The sequence below is a fragment of the Plectropomus leopardus genome, chromosome 4 (assembly GCF_026936395.1).
Source record: "Plectropomus leopardus strain MGB_pleo_1.0 chromosome 4, ASM2693639v1, whole genome shotgun sequence".
Lineage (NCBI taxonomy): Eukaryota > Metazoa > Chordata > Actinopteri > Perciformes > Serranidae > Plectropomus > Plectropomus leopardus.
The window spans coordinates 25,768,407-25,790,837 of NC_142179.1; the positions used below are offsets into that span (position 1 = coordinate 25,768,407).

A 22,431-nucleotide genomic window follows, 5' to 3' on the forward strand; every position below is an offset into this window, starting at 1 on the left:
TAATGTAGCTCTCCCACCATGTCTCATCTCAGCATGACCTCCCTTCACTGTCTTCATCACTCTCCTGTCCGCCTCTTCCTGGACTGCCTGGTGCACCTGTCTTAACCAATCAAACACCTGGACTGTCCCTCAGGCGCAAACTCGCTGCATGATCATCGCAATGCATCACAGCAGGGTCAAATAAAGGTATATTGTCTTCAGTGGCGTGTCCAGCCTTTTTCTTATACTGGGGTGGCCCACTGACTGATGGGGGGGGCACGAAGTATGAGCGCTGCTGCAGGTACACACCTTGGCATAGCTTTAATTTAGGCCATTTTTGCCTCGACCACCCATTCCTACTTTCACCCTTTAAAACCTAGACATACCTGCTTGTTTTTGTTTTTTTTGTTTGTTTGTTTGTTTGTTTTTCAAATATATGGGGAAAAGGCCAGGGGCAACTGAGCAAGAAATCAGAATGAAAATACACGGGGTGAACTGCCCCCTAAAAAACAAACACTGGGGTTTCACTTAGAAAAAGCATAACATTTATTAAAGTGCTTTAATTAGTCTGATGATGTCAAAGGCTTACAATTGTTCTCTGTCTACAGGGAAATGGGGAAAAAAGATTTGGACAGAGGTCATTTTAAATCTTCTCATTTATAAGTTTTATATCCATTAATGCAAATGGTCTGAAAGGAAATCCAATATTTACCAATCCAAGCATGAAATGAAACTGTGCTTTTAAAAGGACTGTCGAATGTGGCAGCCATCAGGCCCCATGGTCATCTACAATGCCTCTAAAACCTCCTTTTAATTTAATGTATATACTTTTGTTCTCGTTCTTTTCTTATGATTAAAATGTATTCCACATGTTGTTTTTATTATACCTGTATGATCACAGAATAAAGAATTAAAAATAACTAAAGGTCTGCTGGAAAAAAATGGAGAGCAAATACTAAAAATATCTGGCAAAAATGAGGAAGAAACAAAACACATCTCTCCCTCCTCTAAAGCCATTTTCACAGCCGACATTTTGGCTTAACAATAGGGTGAAAAGCGCAGGTGTAGTTCATCACATAAACAATGGCTCTGATCCACTGAGGTGCTCCAGTTCAGGCTCTTGGTTTTGTTACTGGTGGATCAATGGGACACCTTTCAACAACAGAACCATCATTAAGTGTTATTGGTTACACCTGTACTTTATGTGTGGTGTCAAAAAAAATTATAAATACTGCACTCAAGCTCCATCTCAGGTGGTGAAAACAGCTGCTAACAGTTATCCAATCAATCCCACATCATGAAGCAGCTGTGATTTGTTTGTGCGTGCTGGAGGAGGACTTGGCTGCAGCACAGAGGATGTTACCTGAAATGCTTCAGATGATGCTCCCCGTGGTTGGAGAGTGGAGGCTGTATTTGTTCAGCGCTTTGTCTGTCTTCTGTAATTACTCTGCAGCTGCTCTTGAAGCCATCTTTGTGATTAGCCAGTGCAATGAAATCCTTCTGAGAACTGCACTTGTTTTCACTAACGGTTTAGCTTTTTACCTTTCCACCATGCTGACGCTGAACACATTTCTCAGAGTAACGCTGGCAGGTGTGCTCTTCTCACAAGAGGGACAACCTGGACACCAGAGCTGCTCCGCCTGGGCTTCATCAGAGACATTCAGAAACAACAGCTGCTCTCCTGGAGGAGGGAGAACTGTGAGGCGGTTAAAGTCTGTGCTGTGTGCCATGCCTGCACTCTGCCGATGTTCACTGTCTGCATGCATGACCATCTTGGCCCTGTCGACTCAGTGCAGTCACTTCAGACCCAGAGTCTCCACCATTGTGACTTTATGTGGATGCATCACACCGTTACTGTCCACCTTACAGACTGTGACTGGTTACTCTATATATGTACTTGGTATTGTTTGGGATCTGTCATCACTCATAAGCAGCACCTGAATGTCTCAAAGACTCTTTGTAAATAATGTACATGAATCAAATGATTTATAGACTTTTAACTTAATCTTTTCAAATGTAAGGTTAAAACTGCTTGTTTTTATTCTAATAAAATAATTGTGACTTTGTTGACCAGTCTAATCAGCCAAATATCTGTCACTGGTACTTTAGCAATATGATTAATAGACTAAAACGTGCCTTACGCTTCCGTCTGTCCTCAAGGTCGGCCATGCTTGTTCAAAAAAAGGTGGCGTGTCTCTACCGCAGTCCACTTTAAATGATGTCGAACACTGTGATTGGCTTATAGACATCTGATCAGATGCATCTGTGCATTTCGGAGGAGTCAGATGACACTAAAAATAGTTTCAAGAAAAAACACATTTTATTTTAGATTACAATTTGGCTTCCAACCATTATGAAAGAAAGTAAAAAAACATTTTCGCATTCCGTTTTCATTAGGTTGTGAAAGTGCACAAACATTACAACATAGCTGATCATTAAATTTGATTGAGTGCATTTTATATAAATGTATACATATATAATTTATTTAAAATTTTTTTAAGCCTTTTTTTACTTGAATTATAGTAAAAATTCAAGACAATCCAATAAATGCATGATTTATTGTAGTAATTTATTTATTTAATTTAATTGTAATTTAGTTGAGTAATTGTGTTAAGTAATAGTGATCTTAGTGTGATCAAAATGATCTTTTACATAATCGAGCAGTTGACACTATTCAATATTTTAAGATATGTGGGACTAAAACAGACATGAGGTCAAAATTTCAGGTTTCATCTTGCATTAAACTTGATCGAAATACTACGAGTGTTGCTGGAGTTTCAACCCCATTTAATATATTTCCCTTCTCTGTGCACCTTGGAAGTAGGTTTAGTTGTGCCAGAAACCATCAGTCTACTATAACAGGCATGCACATCTTGAACTGCAGCTCCTCATCGAATGAGCTCAGACACGTAAAAAGGGAAGTACTTGACACTTTATTGCATCGGTTCCACTAATAAATAGTGCCCCACTCCCTCAGTAAACCAACAGATGTTGCTAGGATTCAGTGCAGTGCCCTTTTTTCGATGCCTCCAGTCAAGAAATTTGAATCTGCTTACAGCATGTACAGTAAGTGGGTTAAAAAAAGTACATTTAACAACATCATCCAGTTTTCAAACCCTTTCACTGGCTCAGGAGAAGCTCGATGTTGAGGGGAAAAGAAATGCAAAAAGTTAAGGCTTGATTGCAAAAGCAAGATAAATATTTTCAAACCTAAAATATGTGATGGACTTAAAAGAAAACAAGCAGCTCCTATTCCTTCACTACACAATTGCGTGTGTACAACAATCTTTCCTTGGCATTTGAAACAAAGACATTCGGAATCACACACACACAGCTGGCATCTGACTTTCTATCTAAATAAACATCTACAGTATGACACACTGCCTTGAGACTGTGTATGTGCCCCCTTTAGGCCTTGAAACATCTTCATACCACATAATCTACCAGCATCAGTACATGTGTGGCTACAGTATAGGATTAACATATAAAATATATATGTTTTGGTTTACAACTGTCAACGCCATTGTAGAGATTTTTGGTTTGACAGGACATTTCAAATGACAGTTCACATTTCAAATCAAAGTGTAACTTCAATAATATAAAATTCCTTTTAAAAAAAATTAAATATAACAAAAGTAACAGAAAGAATAGCTACAAATGGTCCCAATATTGCAGTAGTCGTGGTGGCAAGGTGTGGGCTGGCAACGGGGTGCAACGTCTATTTCAGGTTAGTAACTTCATCTCACTTGAATTACTTCAGTTTAGAGTTTAAATGTAAACTGGAGACCTTAAAGCAGCAAAAAAGATCCCTCTTTTGAGCAGAGAGGCAACAGAGGTTAATAGAACAACAAACACTAAATGTGCACACATAGTGTTAAGAGTATAATGTACCGAGAACGGTAAAAGCAGAAACGGTGAATGGCAACTAAAGAAATCTCACACTGCCGTACGAGGCCCACCAAGACCAGAGTTTAAAGTCACTACATTTATGCACAGTAACAAGCTTTTGTAACCTACTCTATAAGATTTGACACAGCAGTGTATTCACAAAATCCTCTGTGATCTTGTGATCTAACATGTGATCTTGCTCCTGCGGCAAGTTATGTGTCCTTCAGAAGAAAGTCCAAGACAGAAAACTGAGTCAAAACTGGCAAACTGCGCTGCAATTATAAAGAAGCGATGACCTGTGGCTTGGAATGATTTAAGACGATCATTTACTTCAACCAAAGTAAAGACACTTCATATAATTAGCTGCCAAAGAAAAATATCCAAACTAAACTATAAATCATTGCACTGAAGAAAAAAAAAAAAGCCAGTGAGGTCTTTAAAACCCAACTCCTGTCAGTCAATGCTCTAACAGCAGCTCCAAGATGCTCCCAGTGAGACTAATCAGCAAAAATAAACAAGTTTTGAGCATAAATATGAAAAAACCCTAAATAGTCACTGTCAGTTGCTACGGCTTCTCAAACCCAGAGTAATGGAAGATATGTCAGTGCCAGTCCAGACCTCGCCACCACGGACACGACAACTTCTAACAAAATTACGATGCCAAAAGGTTTCTGAGAAAATAAACAGTGAGATACAGATAATATGCAACAGTGAGATACAGAACTGTTGAGTAAAAGATTGCATTTAAAAAGGGGCCGTGATATGAGACACATAAACGGGACATTGTCTTCTCTTTGTTTGTGCATACAGACGCTCCCCCCCGTCTGTACGCGTTTGAATGTGCGTCCGCCAGGCTTTTGTTGTTATGTGATGAATGACGTTGTTCACTCGACGGTAACAGACTTGGCGAGGTTTCTTGGACAGTCCACCTGAATTTAAATAGAAGAGGTTGTTTATTACATGACAAACAAGAAGCATATAAATGGACAACAAGTAACACGGGGCTATCGCTGTTGACTAAACGTTACTGTCAAACTATAAAGTACGAGTGACTGAAATCATAACAAAAACAGCCAGTGATATGGCAGCTTGACAGACTTGTAATTGCAAAATCCTCTCCTCTCATCACTAAGACACAAGATACTTGGACATACTTTAAAAAAGGAGGATGAGGGTGCAACAGAGCTGTGTGCACATAAATGTTTGCTTCTCCGTAAAAACAGCAGCGTATTTTGGCGCGGTTGTGAAGGGTTATTGACGTAAAAACAAAAGCGAACTGGGCAGTGCTGTCATGAAATCTCTCTGAAGTGAAGTGCTCTAAAAGCAGCATCAACACTGGCTGGATTAACATGCTGTACTTCAGTTAAGCTATTTACTTTGACCTTTGCAATCCTGCAATACAGCAAAGCCAGTGAAGTATACAACAGCAGCTGTTTAAACAGTAAGCAACATCTAAAAATGGAAAAAGAAACAATAATACTAGTAATGCTAAAAATGTGCTGTGTCTTAGTTCACATTTTTCTGTACTAATTTGAATGCATAAGTGTGCTCACACTTATATCTTGCACTATTAATACCAGGAAGGTATACTCATAATGGTCAGAAGTTTGAGAGTGGCAGGTGTGCTCTTGGAATGGTTGCTTGGCTACGTAGCAAAAGAGGAGAAACCAACAAACTTTTGAAAAGGAAAAAAAAAACAAACAAAAAAAAAAATGCAGCGGTTTCTCCAGTTAACAGCAAACTAGCTTGCAGTTATTTTGGTGGCCGACAGTTGTAGTCAAAAGGTAATATTATTGCCTGGTTGCAGGGTTTTCCACAAATTCATTTAGTTGTAGCGGCCTGCCACAATTAAAACATCTGCCACCATGTACTGATTTTTATATTTTTGGAACTGGACCATTCATTAGGAGTGCTACCGTTATATATACAGTATATTTATATACCGTTCAGCACAGTTCAGCACAGTGAATGTGAAACTTAACCGAGGAACCTGAGGAAAAGAACAACTTATAGTGCACTCAACCTGCGCAACATACTGCAAAAATGTCCGTATTTAGAGGGGGGACAAGATAAGACAAATGGGAGTTCGCTGACGAACGCATGAACACAACTATGTCCTTACTGCAGCGGCCATGGGTTCGATTCCTCCCTCATCCCTTTGCTGCATGTCATCCCCTCTCTCATGCTATCTGTCCGATCAAATGAAGGGAAAATCCCCCCAAAAATTATCTTTAAAAAAATTTAAAAAAGAACCAATGACAAGCCCTAATTTGTGCACACATTGAGGTGTTTACATGTAGCTGCAATCCTTTCAATTTGGCAGCTAAACTCAATATCACCTTCACCACCGTGTTCTGAGTAATGAAGTTAGGATGCTTCAACTGCAGATCAGGTTACTTGTTTGAGTGAGTTAGGAACACTGTGATCTGCACGTATAAACACTGCATGTTGTTCTTCTCCTGCTGCGGCTCTCAGTACCTGTGCCATCAGAGCAGTCATAGGATGCGCAGCCAGATAATCAGGGACACTGAGCTTACGGTCACATCGAGTGTGACGACACATCTCCCGTAAAATGAGGTGCAGCTTCTTTTAGACATTTCACCTCTACATGTCAAAATCATAGTTCTTAACTTCACTTAATCAACTTGTGCTCACATTTTCCACAGATTTTAGTCAGAACGACAACTGCAGATGCAAATGGTGGAGATGTGGGAGTTGAGAAACTGATATTTTACTGCATTTTTGTGACAGATGAGGTAATAAATCTCATCTGGTAAAGCGGTCAGGGATTATCAGTTACTGCTGAGCCTGAAGGGACAGTACTTACGTCGTAACCTCGGAGAACAGCCAGGTGGAAGGACAGCAGCTGCAGCGGGATGACGCTCAGAATGCCCTGCAGGCAGTCCACACAGTGAGGCACTTTGATGGTGCGGCTGGAGTTCTTGACTGTCTCGTAATCATCTTTGTCACAGATCACAATGGGGCGGCCCTGTAAATCATACATGGCAAATCATCTGTTAATGTGCTCCTAAACCTGGATCTGAAAAATACTTCTCAGTTGATTTTCACACCTCCTAAACCCACATCTGCAACAGATTACCAACAGAAATGATGTCATGCTGAAACGACCCCTCCCTTGTATTTATTGAGGTGAAGGATCAGAGGTGTGGCACAGACAGGACTGTGAAAATTAACCTAACATGCAAAATGTGCTTTGGTCACCAAATGTTAAGAGAGTTTCAAATTTAAATGCAAAACTGTAGACTCGTCAGACCAGATAAATCACGAGGTGTGTGCTTACATCGACAAGAATAACCCATTTATGATTGGGTTTTTGGAGTATCCAGTTTATGTTTGAACATGCAAACACCGTATTCTGTTTATGGCTAACTCAAATATACTAGCTATATAACTCTAAAAGAAACTGGGATGTATATGAGGATTATGCATAACCCGATTTATCTGTGCTCATGTAAACACCATATGCTGAATATGATCATAACCAGGATAAGCCTCATAAACAGGTTACTCAAGCCCATGTAACTGCACTCAATGACAGCACAAAAAAAAGAACACTTGTATGTACTGAGTTGACGAACGCTATGTTCAGACTGCAAGTAAATCAGATTTGTTTCTCCAATCAGATCTTTAAGTGATCAGATCAGATTTATGTGTACTGATAACACCAACGTATTTTCAGGGGTTGGTGTGGAAACAACGTAGGCGTCAGTGGCTACGCAGGCGACACGGCTTTCCAACACGGAAGCATCAGAAATGAACGTCCATCATTCTGACCCCCAAACAATTGCGCAGCAAAGTCACGGTGCAGAACTCCTCCTTTGGCATCAGTCCACACTGTTGTTCCCCAAAGAGCTCTGCTAACAAAGTGTCTACAGGCATCAGGCACTTGAATTAAATGAATTTTTAGACCTTTTCAGATTATTTTTAACCAAATTTAAGATTGATTTTATGATAAATCTTCTTTATCGTAGTATAAAAAAGTAAGTAAACTTTAAGACTATGTAATGACCTACAAGGCCAAATATTTATAAAAAACTGAATTTAAGACCATTTTAAGACTTCCGCAGTCGCCGTGTGTTGTAGCAGCACAGAATCTGCTCTTCACTTCCATCACTTTCGGATTGTTGTTATCGTGTAAGTGCCGTTGCAGTGATGCAAAAAGACACTTGTCTGGACTCAGTTGTATCTGTAGAAATTCAATTGGAATCACATTTCAAACCCCTCCAAATGTGGTGTGGATCAGATTAGCAAATATCACAGGCCTAAGTTAGCCTCTACAATGCATTGCTGCACAGTTGTAAAGCATTGCAGGTTAGCTTTTGAAGTGTGTGTGTGCAGAAGTGTGTTTCTTGAGCAATGTAGTGAGTAAATAATCAATCTGCAGAACCAGTCACCTGGGTTAAGCTACAAACAGTATTTAAGACAGCATCTTTTCTTCATATTTTTTAAATACAAGTATAGCGATATTTGGTAAATGTTCATTACATAAGATTTTTAGGGGTGTGTATAGATTCTGACCTGGCGGGCGACAATTTGCTGCAAGGCGTTCTGACATTTGATGTAGGTGTGATCTCTCATGATGATCATGATGACTGGCATGAGTTTATCCACCAGAGCCAGGGGGCCATGTTTCAGCTCTCCAGCCAGGATGCCCTCTGAATGCATGTACGTGATCTCCTTGATTTTCTACACAGGATGAAAAAGACCCACAGGTTAAGAAAATGTAACCTTTTTTGTATCATGATTTACATTTCAAAGCATGTCAGTCCATCTTTTTACTGACACTATTTTTCTTAGATTTTAAAGCTGGTTTGCTCAGTGTTTTATTATTCTAGAAGAAGTGAGATGTACAATCAGAGAAAATCATGTATAATAAAGCTCACTACAGAAATCCAAACTTTTAGGTTTCTCACAGTACAAATGAAGGTCAAATAAATAAAGCTGCCTGGCTGTTTGAATAGTGCTCACATTGGGGAAAAAAAATAGACGGAGCCAGTGGAAATGACAGGTTGTATGTACTCACCAGAGCTCCTTCCAGGCAGGTAGCATAATGGTAGCCTCTGCCCATGATCAGTACACTCTTCTGCTGGTACAGCTCTTGCGCCAACTTCTGGATCTCATCATCCAAACTGAGGACCTCCTTAATCAGATCTAACACACACAGAACAGAAAAACAGATGTGATTGAGGATTTTTTGAATAGTGGCATAAAAGTGCAAAAAAAACAACTACCCTGCATAATCTTGAACAAAAATACCGTGTCAACATGCTGCTGCTGTCACATGATAGTATATGGACTCATAATGTTGGGCAGGGAGCAGCAGAGAGACCAGACATTCCTCATTAGTTTACCATTAGGGACATGCCATCATATGCTTCAGATCCAGAGAAGCATGCGAGAGCCTACATCCAACAGCTCTCTGTTCTTTTGATCCCACTCATCACTTAGCGCTCTCGTCCGAGAAGATTGTTTGAACAAACAACGAAAGTGAAAAAGGCTTTGGGTGTACTGTGCTTGATCTTCGCTCTGAGAGCTGGTTTTCCATCCTTATATATTATAATCTTAAATGTGACCAGGTTTTTCCTGGCTCACACATTTATATTTGCTGCTTAATTTACCTGGTAGCACTCTCAGACCCTGGATTATCTCTCGGCGCCTGGGCTGCATGGAAATCCTGTCATCGCACATCAAGAGTGCAAACATGATCAGGGCCACAAACTGGCTGGTGTAAGCCTGCAGAGCAAAGAAAAGGAGAGTCAATTTTTGCATGATATTACAAATTTCTTAGTAACATTTTCACATTTTTCTCATCCACAGATTTGTAAAGAAAACAGCTGTCCGATGACTCATGCTTGAACATATAAATGGTAACAAAAGGACCACTGGACATTACTATACTTTTAGAAATCAGCTCACAACAGGCAGTATTGCAGCTTCCTGTTTTGCAGCTCAATTTTGAATAAAGCAGCAACCAGATCCTGACTTGAGCCTCTCTTTCAGCATAGTTCTTGGACTCTGCGCTTCTTGTCTCCCTGTTTTGATAGTGTACTCTGTCTCCAGCTAATAATCTGCACCAGATGAGAAATGGAAGGAGAGGTGGGTTTATGTAAATGCCAAGCAGCATTAAAATGCATGCACTTCAGCTCACGAAACCTAGTGCTGCTCATCCTGGAAAACTTGGGAACAACACAACACAACATCACATCAGAAGCACACCCTCTGATCATTCTGGAAATGTCACCGCTCAAAACCCCCAGCACATCTTAATGCCTGCCGTCATCCTCGCCCACTCTCTTTCTGTTCCCTCATCTCCGAGCACGTTTGGAAGCCTTCCATGCCCATTTGGGAAATTTAATCAGCGCTCAAGAGAAGCCAAGTCATTTCATAGGACCCTCCAGACTCAGAGATGCCAGTGTCGAGGGCCAAGAAAATAGCTGTAAAACCTTTTACACTGTTTTTTTCCCCTCCTGACAGCACGCTAACCACAGTCCCTCAGAACTCTGACAGTCTGTGCAGGCGGGTCAGATGTGGCAACATATTAATCCACATAGTAAACTGTTGTGTTTGTCTGTGTTCATGTCATCAACTTTTAGTGTTTTTCATGCATGAAATGTCAGTCGTTATCTTGCAAAGTTGACCACCCTTACATAAAGCTGAAACTAGAACAGATTTATATTAAACAGACACACTTGTGGACTAGAAAACAAACTTTGTAACCCTGTAAATTCCCCACAGAAACTGCTGCGTAATTCATAGAGCCACTCTTCCTCCATTTAGTCAGTTGTCCTGCCAGATGGATTTGCCTTTTGATAGCATCAAAGTATTTCGTCTCAGCTTATTCCATAAATCTTGAATATGATCATAGGGATTGGGAAAAAACTCTTTCCCTTTTTTTCTTTTTTCCATTTAACAAAAAAAAAAAAAGAAAACTTAAATTAGCATGACACAGAAAATAGAGGCCAAGTAGATGATTTTGGGTCATTTAGCAGTTGGGTGCGATACATGTTCTCCAGTGATTTGATGAGCTAGGTTGTGCAGCATTTGGTGGAGTTGGGTGTGGGTGTGTGGCCCAGCCAGCCAAGCAGTAAATGATGGCGTCTCTGAGGCGTGCTCTGGGGTCTTGGAGCAGCGCAAGATTCCCTGAGCCAAGCCCAAGAGCTGGGGCAGGGAGGGACCTGCTCCACTCGCTCTCTCCTCGCTAGCTGGGGCCGGGGCTCCACTACTTCTTTGCTCTGCTCTGAATCCAAACTGGCAAATCCTTTTGGTTTTGAGAAGTGGGTGGGGGGAAGAGGCAGAAAACCAAGGATCCTAGCTTTACATGAGTTTAGATGAGAATATCAGGCTTCCTCAACTCCCCGAGGGTTTAGAGTGGAGGAAAATGTCAGCTTCCAGGAGGCGGGGCCAGGCTCACAATGGAGTTTTCATCTGGGTTTCATTCAGCGTCAGTGGGCGCTGAGTTCATTTATGAGATGATGCAACAAAGTGGTGTACAATTTCTTCAAACTCGGTACAAAAAGGTCAGTTAACCGCAAAATCTAAGTATGTTTCTAACCTGAGTGCCATCTATATACGTGCAAATATTTTGGGGTTGATTTGATGTGAGGTACACTTTGAAAATAAAACGTGACAGCTCTCATGGACAGATGCTTATGACCAGAGAAAAATGGACACATTGTTTTCCTCAACTGAGCAAGTTCAACAAGTTCAAGTATGTGGAGGTCTACATATAAACATCTGCTTGCTGTATACATCTACTCGGGTTGTCACCTGTCTTGTCCAAAAGCATCGGCAATATCCCTCAGTGGAAAGTTAGACAACTGGCAGGCTTACTTCAATTAAAACTAAGGCTAACAATAATTTTCCTAGTCTCTGTGGACACTGACGTGAACCAAATGACATTGGGCGCAGCAGATGCCTCCACTGAAGTGGTGCAGCAGTACTAAGTTAGGATATGCAGAAGTCACTAGACCTAACAGTGCAAATAAAACTGAAACAAAGCTGTATACCACTATTGCTGCTGTTGTTTCTGGCACATGCTCATCACACAAAGCAACAACTGGCATGTGTGAGGACATGACGTTATCATTTCCAAAGCACTCCTGTTAAACATGTTAACACACATTCGAAGTCACCGGGGTTTTGAAAAATCTGCATCCAAGAAGCAGTTTTCAAAAGTCTTTGTTTTAGTGACCTAAAACTTTGTTTGCTTGTAAATAAGAGGCCAGAAAAAAAATCCTACAGGGTGGGTGAGGTGATGTCTTCAAAGTTCTTTTCTTGTTGCAAACAGTTCAAAATACAAAGATATGCCAGTTATGATAGCAGAAGACTAAGAAACAAGCAAATTAACATTTGAGAAAGAGGAACTGATGCATTTTTCACATTAAAACTGCCAAACTTTTTGCTTTGTTTTTAAGTTGATGTTGTTGTTTTAAGTTGAACTAAAACTGTCATAACATCAGACAAGAGTTGTGTATTTATATGTATTTTATGGCAACAGTCTGGGAAAGATTAAGTTTGTGCAAAAAAACCCTTTATCTGACAAATGCACGTTTGTAGTTGTACAGATACTGTATCATACTGCATATCTGCCTGATATTGCAGCTTGTTGGAATACATAAAAACAGTCTCACCTTGGTGCTGGCTACACCAATCTCAGGCCCGGCGTTGATGTGGACTCCACAGTCTGTCTCCCTGGAGATGGAGCTGCCCACTGTGTTGGTGACGCCCACAGTCAGAGCTCCTCTCTCCTTACAGTAGCGCAGGGCCATGAGGCTGTCAGCAGTCTCGCCTGAAGAATTGGCAAGAATAGAAAAACATAACAGTTTATGCAATGTAACAGTTCTGACAATGCTGATTTATTAGTCAGTTAGGAAATGGCTTTTGCACCATGCAGGACTCTGATTTGAAACAGCTTTACAGCAAACCCCCACAGAAATATCACACTCACATTTAGAAAGTCACAAATATCACACAAAGAAACACACTCATTCAGAAGAGTACAGCAGAGCAGAACAGACACAAAAAACTCTACTGTACTGCATGAGTCTGACAATTTGACCCAAGATGAGCACAAAGGGAGATAAGTCCAGATGAGCCAGAGTGGCTCCCAGGGACGGAAAGTGGACAAGCGGGGAATGTGCATTAGATCAAGTCCAGATGGCATCGGCCTCCCCACCTGACTGGCTGATGAAGAAGCAGACATCGTCTCGGAAGACGGGAGTGTTCCTGTCCAGGAAGTCACTGGCCAGCTCCACCATGACAGGCAGCTCGGTGAGCTCCTCCAGGACCTGGCGGGTCTGAGAAAGCAACAGAGCACTGCTCAGCATCATTCTGTTAAAACAAGCCAACGGAGCTCAGAGCGGAGAATGTGGCAGCGCACAGACCTCACACCTGTGTCCACAATACAGACATTTCTGACTAGTCTGATGGATTCAACGTGGATGGCAACACAGGCATGTTTCCATTATGTGCATTTCCACCAAAGCAGAAAAAAGCATTTGGTTAATGGTCACTCACCGCTACCCCAGCATGGTAGCTGGTGCCGCAGGCAATAAGGATAAGTCGCCGACACCTCTGGATCTCTTTGATGTGGTCCTTCAGTCCACCCAGTGTCACTGAAAAGAAAACAGCTGATCCATCATTCTGCTCCATTAGTTTCCACCTCATTACAAAGTGCCACAAAGAGCCCACAAGAGAATGTTTTAAGAAAACAGCCATTGAAAAGTTACTTTCACACATTTTGCTTTTACATGAAAAAGCACCAATTTTTATCTTGGATACAAACTTGACTCCCCATGCTTTAAAACTAAGATTATCGTGACATGCAGTGAAATTCAGGCAACTGAATGTGTTTATATGTGCTTTCCTTTTCCAAAATCCTTAACAGAAGACATATGAGCATTTGTCTAAACAGCATGCATGAGGGGACAGAGTGGAAAATAGAGCATTTATATGTGTTTTATTACATCAATGGCCCACTGAGAAAACCAACCTGTGTTGTTGTCGAAGTTGATTCTCCCCCTCATGGTGTTGACCACAGACTCTGGCTGCTCAAAGATCTCCTTCTGCATGAAGGAGCTGTAGTTGCCTGTGGTGGGAGGATCAGAATATTTGAAGAACATTTCCAACACCAGTAAAAAAAAACAAAAAACAACAAGGTAAATGCCTCTAAAGAACACAGTGATGGACCTTTTATAAAGTGTGAGCCCACATGAGCCTGTCTGAGAAGGGTCTTGTTGACATACATTAAGTACCTGAAAACGCAAACCACAGGCTCCTGGAGGAGCAAGAAAATCTTTACAGTGTTTTAGTGATGATTTAGGCTTCCCTGGGAATGTAGGGAGTTGCTGTCTTTTTGTTGTTTTATTAACATGTTCAGAGCCATAGAGTAAATCATCCTTTAAAATGAAGGAAAACAAACATGAGGCATCAGGGAGATAGTGTTTTTCCATTGATAATATACTGTGACAGTGAAATATGCGAACGTTTTTCAGCCTGCCGCTGACAGCAATTTGGGTCATGCGAATTAGGTTATTCAGCAGAAAGGCTCCAGAAACTGAAACGGAGGAGAGAGGCTGAGTAATGACAGGACCACAAAGGAATGTCGAGCGCAGCCAACATAAGTTTACCTCTGCCCTCTGCTGGATTATCGAGGAAGAGTTGGAGGACAAGAAGGAAAGACAAAAATCCACATTTATCATTGTGTTGACGGCAATGAAACGGTTCAAGTGTTGTCCTTCAGCTTTGAGTGTTTACATCCACATTAAATGAACAGTTCAAAGCATGTCATTTGTTTTATACAACGTCCCCCAATTTAAGGACATAACAGGACAATGCAAACTATTTTTAATTTGATCAGTGCATTTCGGTCGATTTGAGAGCTGCACCAATTAGCTATTTGTTGGTTACAGCTTCTCAGATAAGGATTTGCTCTATCTATCTTTCTTGGAGAAAGATTGTTTGGATTTTGAGTCAGAATATCAACAAATACACCCCTCCCTCCCTTCTTCCCCCTGCCAGATTTATCCTCCCTCTTGCTCCTCTCTCTCTCTTTATAAATTCATGACCTTTCTCCTGTCCTTTGCACGAGCGCCCCCTGTTGTTAAGTGGCTGAAATAATGTACAGCTCAGTATGTGCCACTCTGTTTTTTTCTCCATTTATATTAACATAGTTTTGTATAAACTCTAAAAAAAAATTCATACCACACACAAACACAGCTGACTGCACCTTTAAAGACTTAATTGTCTTAAGGAAACATTTGACAGATTAATTAACATTGAAAACAGTAGAATAATCAAATGCAGCATGGTCCCCTTAAAAGGAGTAGTCTGACATTTTGGGAAATACATTTATTCACTTTCATTACAAGATTGAGAGAACTGATACAGCTCTCATGTCTGTAGGGTAAATATGGGGCTGCAGCTAACAGCCAGTTAACTTAGTTCAGCACAAAGACAGAAAACAGAAGAACAGCGAGCCTGGCCCTCTCAGCTCACCAATTAACACGTAATATTGTTGTTAATCTGCATGAAAAAAAAAAAGTCAATTTGCCTTTAAAAGGGAGGTTGTGTACCAGAGTAATTTTTGGCTGAAAAAAGTTTCCCTGTAATCAGCTGAGACTCTGAGAAGATACTGGTCCATGCCAATTTTTTAAACACGAGAATCAACCATCGAAGCAATGAAGCATATTTCCCCAAATGTTGAACTAAATGTTGAAGGGGAACTACTAAGTGCTAGAATCCCTTCACCATTCATCTGACAGAAATGTAAAAACTCTTAAATTAAAGCTGAAATTTACACTTAAACCTCATTAACATTTGTTTGCATTCAAAATACGATACTTAGTATACAAGCTAAAAACAAACCAAAAAAAGCTTCACTGTATCACTAAATAATGCCAACACATACTGCACTATATTTCAACTAAGGCACAGAGAGGGAGAGTGAGGGTGATGAAGTCCTGGAACTCAGGGTTCATTTAAATGGCAGCGGCTTCCCTCAGGGTTCAACTGATCCAGCAGGGTTGTAACTAGCTGGATGATAACAAGGATGGCCTAAGGGCTGGACGTTTACAACCAGCTCAGCTATATAAGCAGCCAATCTCCTATTAAGACTTACACAGTAATAACAGGGTTCAGGAGAAAATTACAAGGCAGTTCACCAATGATTTATTTGCAAATATGGTCAGGGGGAATGTATGGTGGGGAGAAAATTAACAGCACAAAGGCTGACCTGCCACTCACCCTTCATGATCTGCTGTAGCTCCATCTGCAGGGTCTGGATGGCGCGGGCTGGATAGTCTCCGGCCCTACGCTTTATCCTGTGGATGGACAGCCGGCCGTCACAGACAGCAGCCACATCATCGTCCTCCAGGAAGATCACTCGGTTTGTATGCTCAATTACTGCACTGTTGTAAAGAGAGAAAGACCAAAAATTAGGGCTGCCCCTTTAAAGTCGAAGATCCAAATAGTCAGTCGGCGATCCCTCAGTCAACTGAGCTTGCTTCAATTGCAGCACCCTTTTTTTCTCTCTCTAATCACAGTGGAGTCAACTGCTGGGGATGTTTTGGTCCCCAGACTTTGCTGCAGAGTGAGCGCTCTTGACTTCATGCAACTCTTTGATTCAAACTTTAAAACTTTATAGGGAAAACAAAACAAATCTGTGATTATTTGTATTGAACTGCCAAATTTAATTAGACTGGCATAATTCTGAGACAGGTACAGCCCAACCAAAAAATAACACCAACATTTGATTTACACTCCACAGATAAAACTGAGACGTATGGCAGGCTTCATGAGGAATCTTGGGACCCTATAAAAGGTGGCTGCAGGGACACGGGTATCTGCTTACCTTGCATCAGAAGCAAAGTAGTACTCCACAGCTTTTTCATCCACAGGGAACAGGCAGGTGTCCTGATCCATCCTAGGTAGGGTACTGCAGCCCTTCTTGTCTTTAGCAGCTTTAAAATAAATAAATAAATAAATAAAAATTGTCCCTCACTCACACCTCTTTAGGACAAATAAGACTAAATACAGAAATTTAAACTTACAGGAGCGGTAGAGCACAGGAATATGATCAGTGGACAGCTTGTGATCACTCCTCACTCCAATCAGCAAGGGACTCCCCCTCCTGCACAGCAACAATTTTATGAGCCAACAATACTTCAATCTGCAATAACTCACAACAGTTTGACAGCATCAGTGGAAGGGTACCTTGTGCCAACTGCCTCTCCGGGGTAGTGGATACTCTTGAAGACAAGGGCAAAAGCTCCCTCCTGTCCATTGCAAAAACAAACACATCAGACATCAGACAGGCTCTTATCTGCTCATCACTTCAGGAGCAGCTGCATGCACGAGCAGGTCCTTACCAGCTGCTGGGTCACCCGCTCCACCAGTGTGGCGAAACTGATGTCATCACTCTCCCTGTTGTCAAACATGTACTTCACCAGCTTGGCGATGGTCTCTGTGTCAGTCTCTGACTCAAACTCGTAGCCTTTGCTCTCCTGTGGTGATGGAGACAGAGAGTGAGCGAGAGTTAGTTCTGTCTCCTGTTGGAGTGATGAAAACAAATGTAGAATAGTTGATTAAAAATAATTGCTCACCAGGAATTTCTTCAGGTCTTTGTAGTTGGTGATAATTCCATTGTGAATGACAATAAACTCTGCAGACCAGAAAGGTTATCAAAAACTTTAAGATATCCAGATACCTTAAACCAAAAAAGAGAGTGAAATGATGTTCATCTCTGAACACAACTGACCATTGTTCTTGTCAGATCTATGTGGATGGCTATTAACTGGGCTGGGTACACCGTGGGTGGCCCAGCGGGTGTGAGCAATACCGAGGTGAACATCAAACTCCACATCCAGGTCAATATCCTGCTGCTCTGAAGGTCAAACAAACATCAACAAAGACAACATATTGGACATGGTGGACAAGGCTTTGTTAATGACTGACTCATGGTACTTGGCTTACTGTTGATCTCCTCATCAAGAGCCTTCACTTTTCCACGTTGCTTGATCAGATGGATGGTTTTGGCATTCGACTCCCAGTCTTTGCCATTGCCACCATCAATGCCCACACCTAACAAAATAATAATCATAAAAAAAAAAGGAAATGGCCCTTAAGTATGAAAAATATTATACAGAGTTCACACATTCTCACAGACAAAACTTCCAAACTTTATCGGTATTTTTCAAGGACTCATAATTAAAAAAACAAACTGTTGTTTACCAAACTCGCTCAGTGTTTACTTTAACATATTCAAATTTTATTCAAATATGATTTCAGCCAAAGGGCTTTGACGAAGGAGGAGACGAAGCGTAGGGAGAAAAAGATGAAGCGCAAAAAGATAAAGCGAGCATTTCCCCTACCAAAAGTAATGCACCAAAATTCATACATATCCCACATAATCGTGGGGCAGTAATTTGTGAAATACTAGAAATACTATAAACTTGGTGGCGTTTTCAGAGAAAACTGTCTTGCAGGCAGACAGTGGGGAGACAGTGAAGGAAAAAGGCCTGATTTTAAAAAAGTGTTTTCTCTCACCAGCTGAGTCGTAGCCTCTGTACTCCAGACGGCGCAGACCTTTGAGGAGGATCTCAAGGATATCCCGGCGATTCCTTGGCACATGGTAGTTGAGATAAGCAAAGATTCCTGGGAAGAGGAAAGAACTAAATGTTAAACTTAAGCACTGGGTTTCTACGTAAATCATTTCAGCCCTCTAAAATATATTTTTGTTCATTACCCCTTCCTTTAGAAGCATGCTTTCAAGTGCAGCTGAAAGCACAGATTGACTGAAATGCCTGTCCAGAGAGGTGTATCCATGTTTAAGTGTTAGCTAGCTGTCGAGTCAGCGCTGTTTTGCTGCTGATTCTTCAAGTGCTTAATGCTGTTTGCAGCCTTGCACCTCTAGTATCACCCAAATGAGTTTGGACCACTGCATATGGATTTTAGGAACAAAAATGACTGGGGCTGGGTGATATGGCTGACAATATTATAATATTATTGTGGATACAAAATATAAATCACAATTTGTCCAATGTGTGAAAAGAACAGAAAATAATCAAATACTAATTCATTACATCAGGAAAAAACTTCTCTTGACTTTGTCTATAAGCAAAAGCTGAATGTTTTAAATCAAACATGCTTTAAATGATACTGTCACAATACAATCCCACCAGAAGTTGATGGATTGTATGAATGACAAGAATAAATATGTAAAGGCTGCTGCTGAAACCAAGAAAAATGTAATGTGATTCCTTAAGAAAGATTCAAAGTGGGACATGTACTACTTCATGATGTCAGCCTCTACTATGTACCAGACTAGAAACCAGTCTTGCAGGACCTGCTCAGAGACAATGGATTCATCTACAGACTTGGCGTTTCGCAAGCTGGTATCTCTTGACTTGGATGGGGGAAGGAGTAAGTGTCACAACAAAAGATCAAAACTCATTCAAGATGTTTTGGTTTTGGTCTTGGTCTTGGTCCAAGAAACTTGTACAACTACACATTAAAATCATCAAGATCCCCCATATTATTTTAAGATGGCTACAGTGTCACTCCATAAATTTGACTGTGATTTGACTGTATACAATCCCAAAACTGTTGTTGCACAATAACAGAACCACATAAATCAAGACTTAAGCCTTTCAATGACGAATCTCGGGAATAAACAGCAGTTTTTCCTGCAGATACTTGGCAACCACAACCAGTGCAATCTTTATTTAGTGAATAACTCACACTGACAGGAGTGTCACCTTAATTATCCAAACGGGAGGCATGAAATAACACCCTATAACACAGCTAAGCACTCACAGATAAATGCAAATATAGAGCCAGGGGGCTGGCTGGGTCAACAGAGCATTCATTCAGAAGAGCAGGTGATGGAGGGAGGCAGCGAGGGGGAAAAAATCACAGAGGAAAAGAGTTGAAGCAAGAAGGCAAACAAGTGACCTTTTTAACAAACAGCAAAGTGACATCTTGTGACAACAGATAATAGAATAAAAAAAGCATTTGATATCCTAAGAATACCAAACTTGTCTATCTTGTCTGATGGGTGAGATTACAGTGACAGTGAAAGAACACAGAGGCATCAGTTATCAGGTGTCACGGACAATTTAGGACAGGGACGTGTACAAGAAAAACATCTTAACTACAAGACAACATGATATCTCAACTACATTTCCCAAACTGACAAAGGCAAATCATTTCCGGGCACTTTCTCAATAAATGTTTAATATTAGTGCAGCATGAAACACACCAGTGCTACGTCCAACCAGGTCACGCTTTTATTTTTAAGCACAAAACGTTTCTGAAAACTCAAATTAAATCATAATTACATATATTAACTCATAGTTCGTTCACACATTTAACGCTAAATCAAGAAACAGAGGGGAGTGACAGAGGTTTAGTGGAAAGTTACGTGATGGACGTAACGTGACCGCAAATCACGTAGAATGCGTTAGCAGGAAGAAACATTTTAGCGTTACTCCCAGATAGCATTTTAGACTACTGTTTACTTCAAACACACAGAGAGCATACACAATAAAATGAAACAGCGGTCGGTTTATATTTGGTTAGCTTATCAGCAGCACCAGGCTCTGCTCGCTAACTCAGGTTAGCCACCCTGAGCTAATTTCAACTGACTCGCGCATTTAACGTAGCCCAACGATACTAGCAGCATTTCAGATTTGATTTTTTTTTGCCGTCTCGGTGAGTAAGGAATGCGATATTCTTCCCGCGGATGATATACATGTAGAATTTATTCAGTACTCACCACACATGTCTACAGTTTGGCTGCCAGTTACAGCTACGCGGGTAGCTGAGGACGCCTGTCAAATAAGCGTCATCTCTCCGGTCCTCGATGACTCACAGCCAACCACCGTCCTCCATGGCGCCTTCTGATTGGTCGAGCGGCCTTTCAGTCAGGATGCACCCACCGACGTATGCAGTCCTGACGTGGCATCAGGATGCAGATCCGTGCAGACCCTCTGCTGCTGCTACTCAGCACACCTTAAGTCAACATTACTGCGCAGTGACAGGCCTGTGCTTTGTGCCGACTGCAAATACATGTTAAATCTGGTGAAAAATTCAGCACTATAAGTAAAATTTAAACCAAATCAATGTCCTTTGAGCACGGAGAAATAACAGTGTCATGAGGGGGAAGTATGAAAAGGAAAGGGCACAAATCAGTTAAGTCTGCTGTCATGGGATATGCATAAAGATAAATGTGTGCAGCTTGACTGTCTGGTCACACCAGCATGTCCAGCTGGTGCCCCACCCAGCTAAAGCATCAAAGACCAGCAAGAACTGGGTCAGGGCCATCAAAGACCATCTTTGATAAGCTAAAAACAACTAAAACCAGCGATGAGCATAAGCTGGTTTTTTAGTTCTTTTTTTTTTTTTTTTTTACAACCCAGTTTTGGGGCTTTCATCAGTGTCTGCAAAATGTGTACTTTAAAAATCACAGCACTTCATATTCTCTTCTTACATATTCTCCATTTGTTTAAAAAAATCAATTTGATCAAAGCAAAATATCAGAATCAGCATTTAAAATGTGTAAGTGTGTTATCATATGACACAAATGTCCTCTTCCTGACACCTCCAAACAGAAATATTATAGCCCATGGTCTTACTTACAACCCTAGCAATCCTATATACCGGCACACGGTTTTACGTGCCACGCACCAGTCAAGTTGTACTAACAGTTTCTGTGAAAACATGGATACTTCACACACATCTTCCCCCTGACAGCACAGAAGATTTAAACAATCAGCAGTTTCAAGTTTCAGTTATGGCCAAAAACATGTTTTATGAGGTCACTGTGACCGTGACCTTATCATTTAATTCTTGAGTCCACTCAAGCATCTGTGCCAAATTTGAAGAAAAACCCTCAAGGTGTTCTTCTGACATCACATTCACAAGAATGAGACAAGTGCAAGGCCACCATGACCTTGACCTTTGACCACCAAAAAATAATCAGCTCATCTTTGAGTCTGATCAAAATGAAGAAATTCTCTCAAGGTGTTCTTGAGATATTGCACTGACAACAATCAGACAGACAAGGTCACAGGGACCTTTGACCACCAATATCTAATCAGATCACCATTCAGTCCAAGTGAACTTTTGTGTCAAATTTGGAGAAATTCCCTCGAGGCGTTCTTGACATATTGCGTTCACAAGAATGTGCCGGTCGGATGTCGATGGACAACCCGAAAACATAAAGCCTACGGCCTTGGCTGTTCTGGTGTAAGTGCATAAAGAAATTGTCTGAAAAACAGGCCCAAGTATTCAGTTTGTAATGTAAGCACAAAAAACAACCAAAAACCCAACTCTTTACATTTGTCGCAATGATTTCTACATGGAGTATTACAAAAAGTAGCTCATATAATAGTATATTGTGACAGTTACATCTGGCAACTGTAAGCTTGTACGTTTGCACAAGCAGAGGCTCGTATAAAACATGATACTGTTATCCTAAGCACATAAATTATTCACTCCACAAACACAAAAAAAATACTGCTAGATTAGGAGGCACAACAGCCA

At 40.9% G+C, this 22,431-nt stretch overlaps 1 protein-coding gene across 1 annotated transcript; it reads right to left on the minus strand.

The window, feature by feature from the left end:
* Positions 1 to 2,893: 2,893 nt before the first annotated feature.
* On the minus strand, positions 2,894 to 20,784 carry LOC121944283 (glutamine--fructose-6-phosphate aminotransferase [isomerizing] 1). The gene is made up of 19 exons (XM_042488021.2): positions 20,663 to 20,784; positions 18,433 to 18,540; positions 17,860 to 17,967; positions 17,645 to 17,770; positions 17,490 to 17,548; positions 17,256 to 17,390; positions 17,101 to 17,162; positions 16,938 to 17,017; positions 16,739 to 16,847; positions 16,132 to 16,295; positions 13,880 to 13,975; positions 13,405 to 13,502; positions 13,064 to 13,184; positions 12,519 to 12,676; positions 9,507 to 9,621; positions 8,912 to 9,039; positions 8,407 to 8,574; positions 6,695 to 6,856; positions 2,894 to 4,796 (listed from the first exon to the last, which is right to left on the minus strand). The coding sequence occupies exons 1-19, from the start codon at positions 20,667 to 20,669 to the stop codon at positions 4,752 to 4,754; spliced, it is 2,049 nt and encodes a 682-aa protein (XP_042343955.1). The 5' UTR covers positions 20,670 to 20,784; the 3' UTR covers positions 2,894 to 4,751.
* Between the last annotated feature and the right edge of the window lie 1,647 nt (positions 20,785 to 22,431).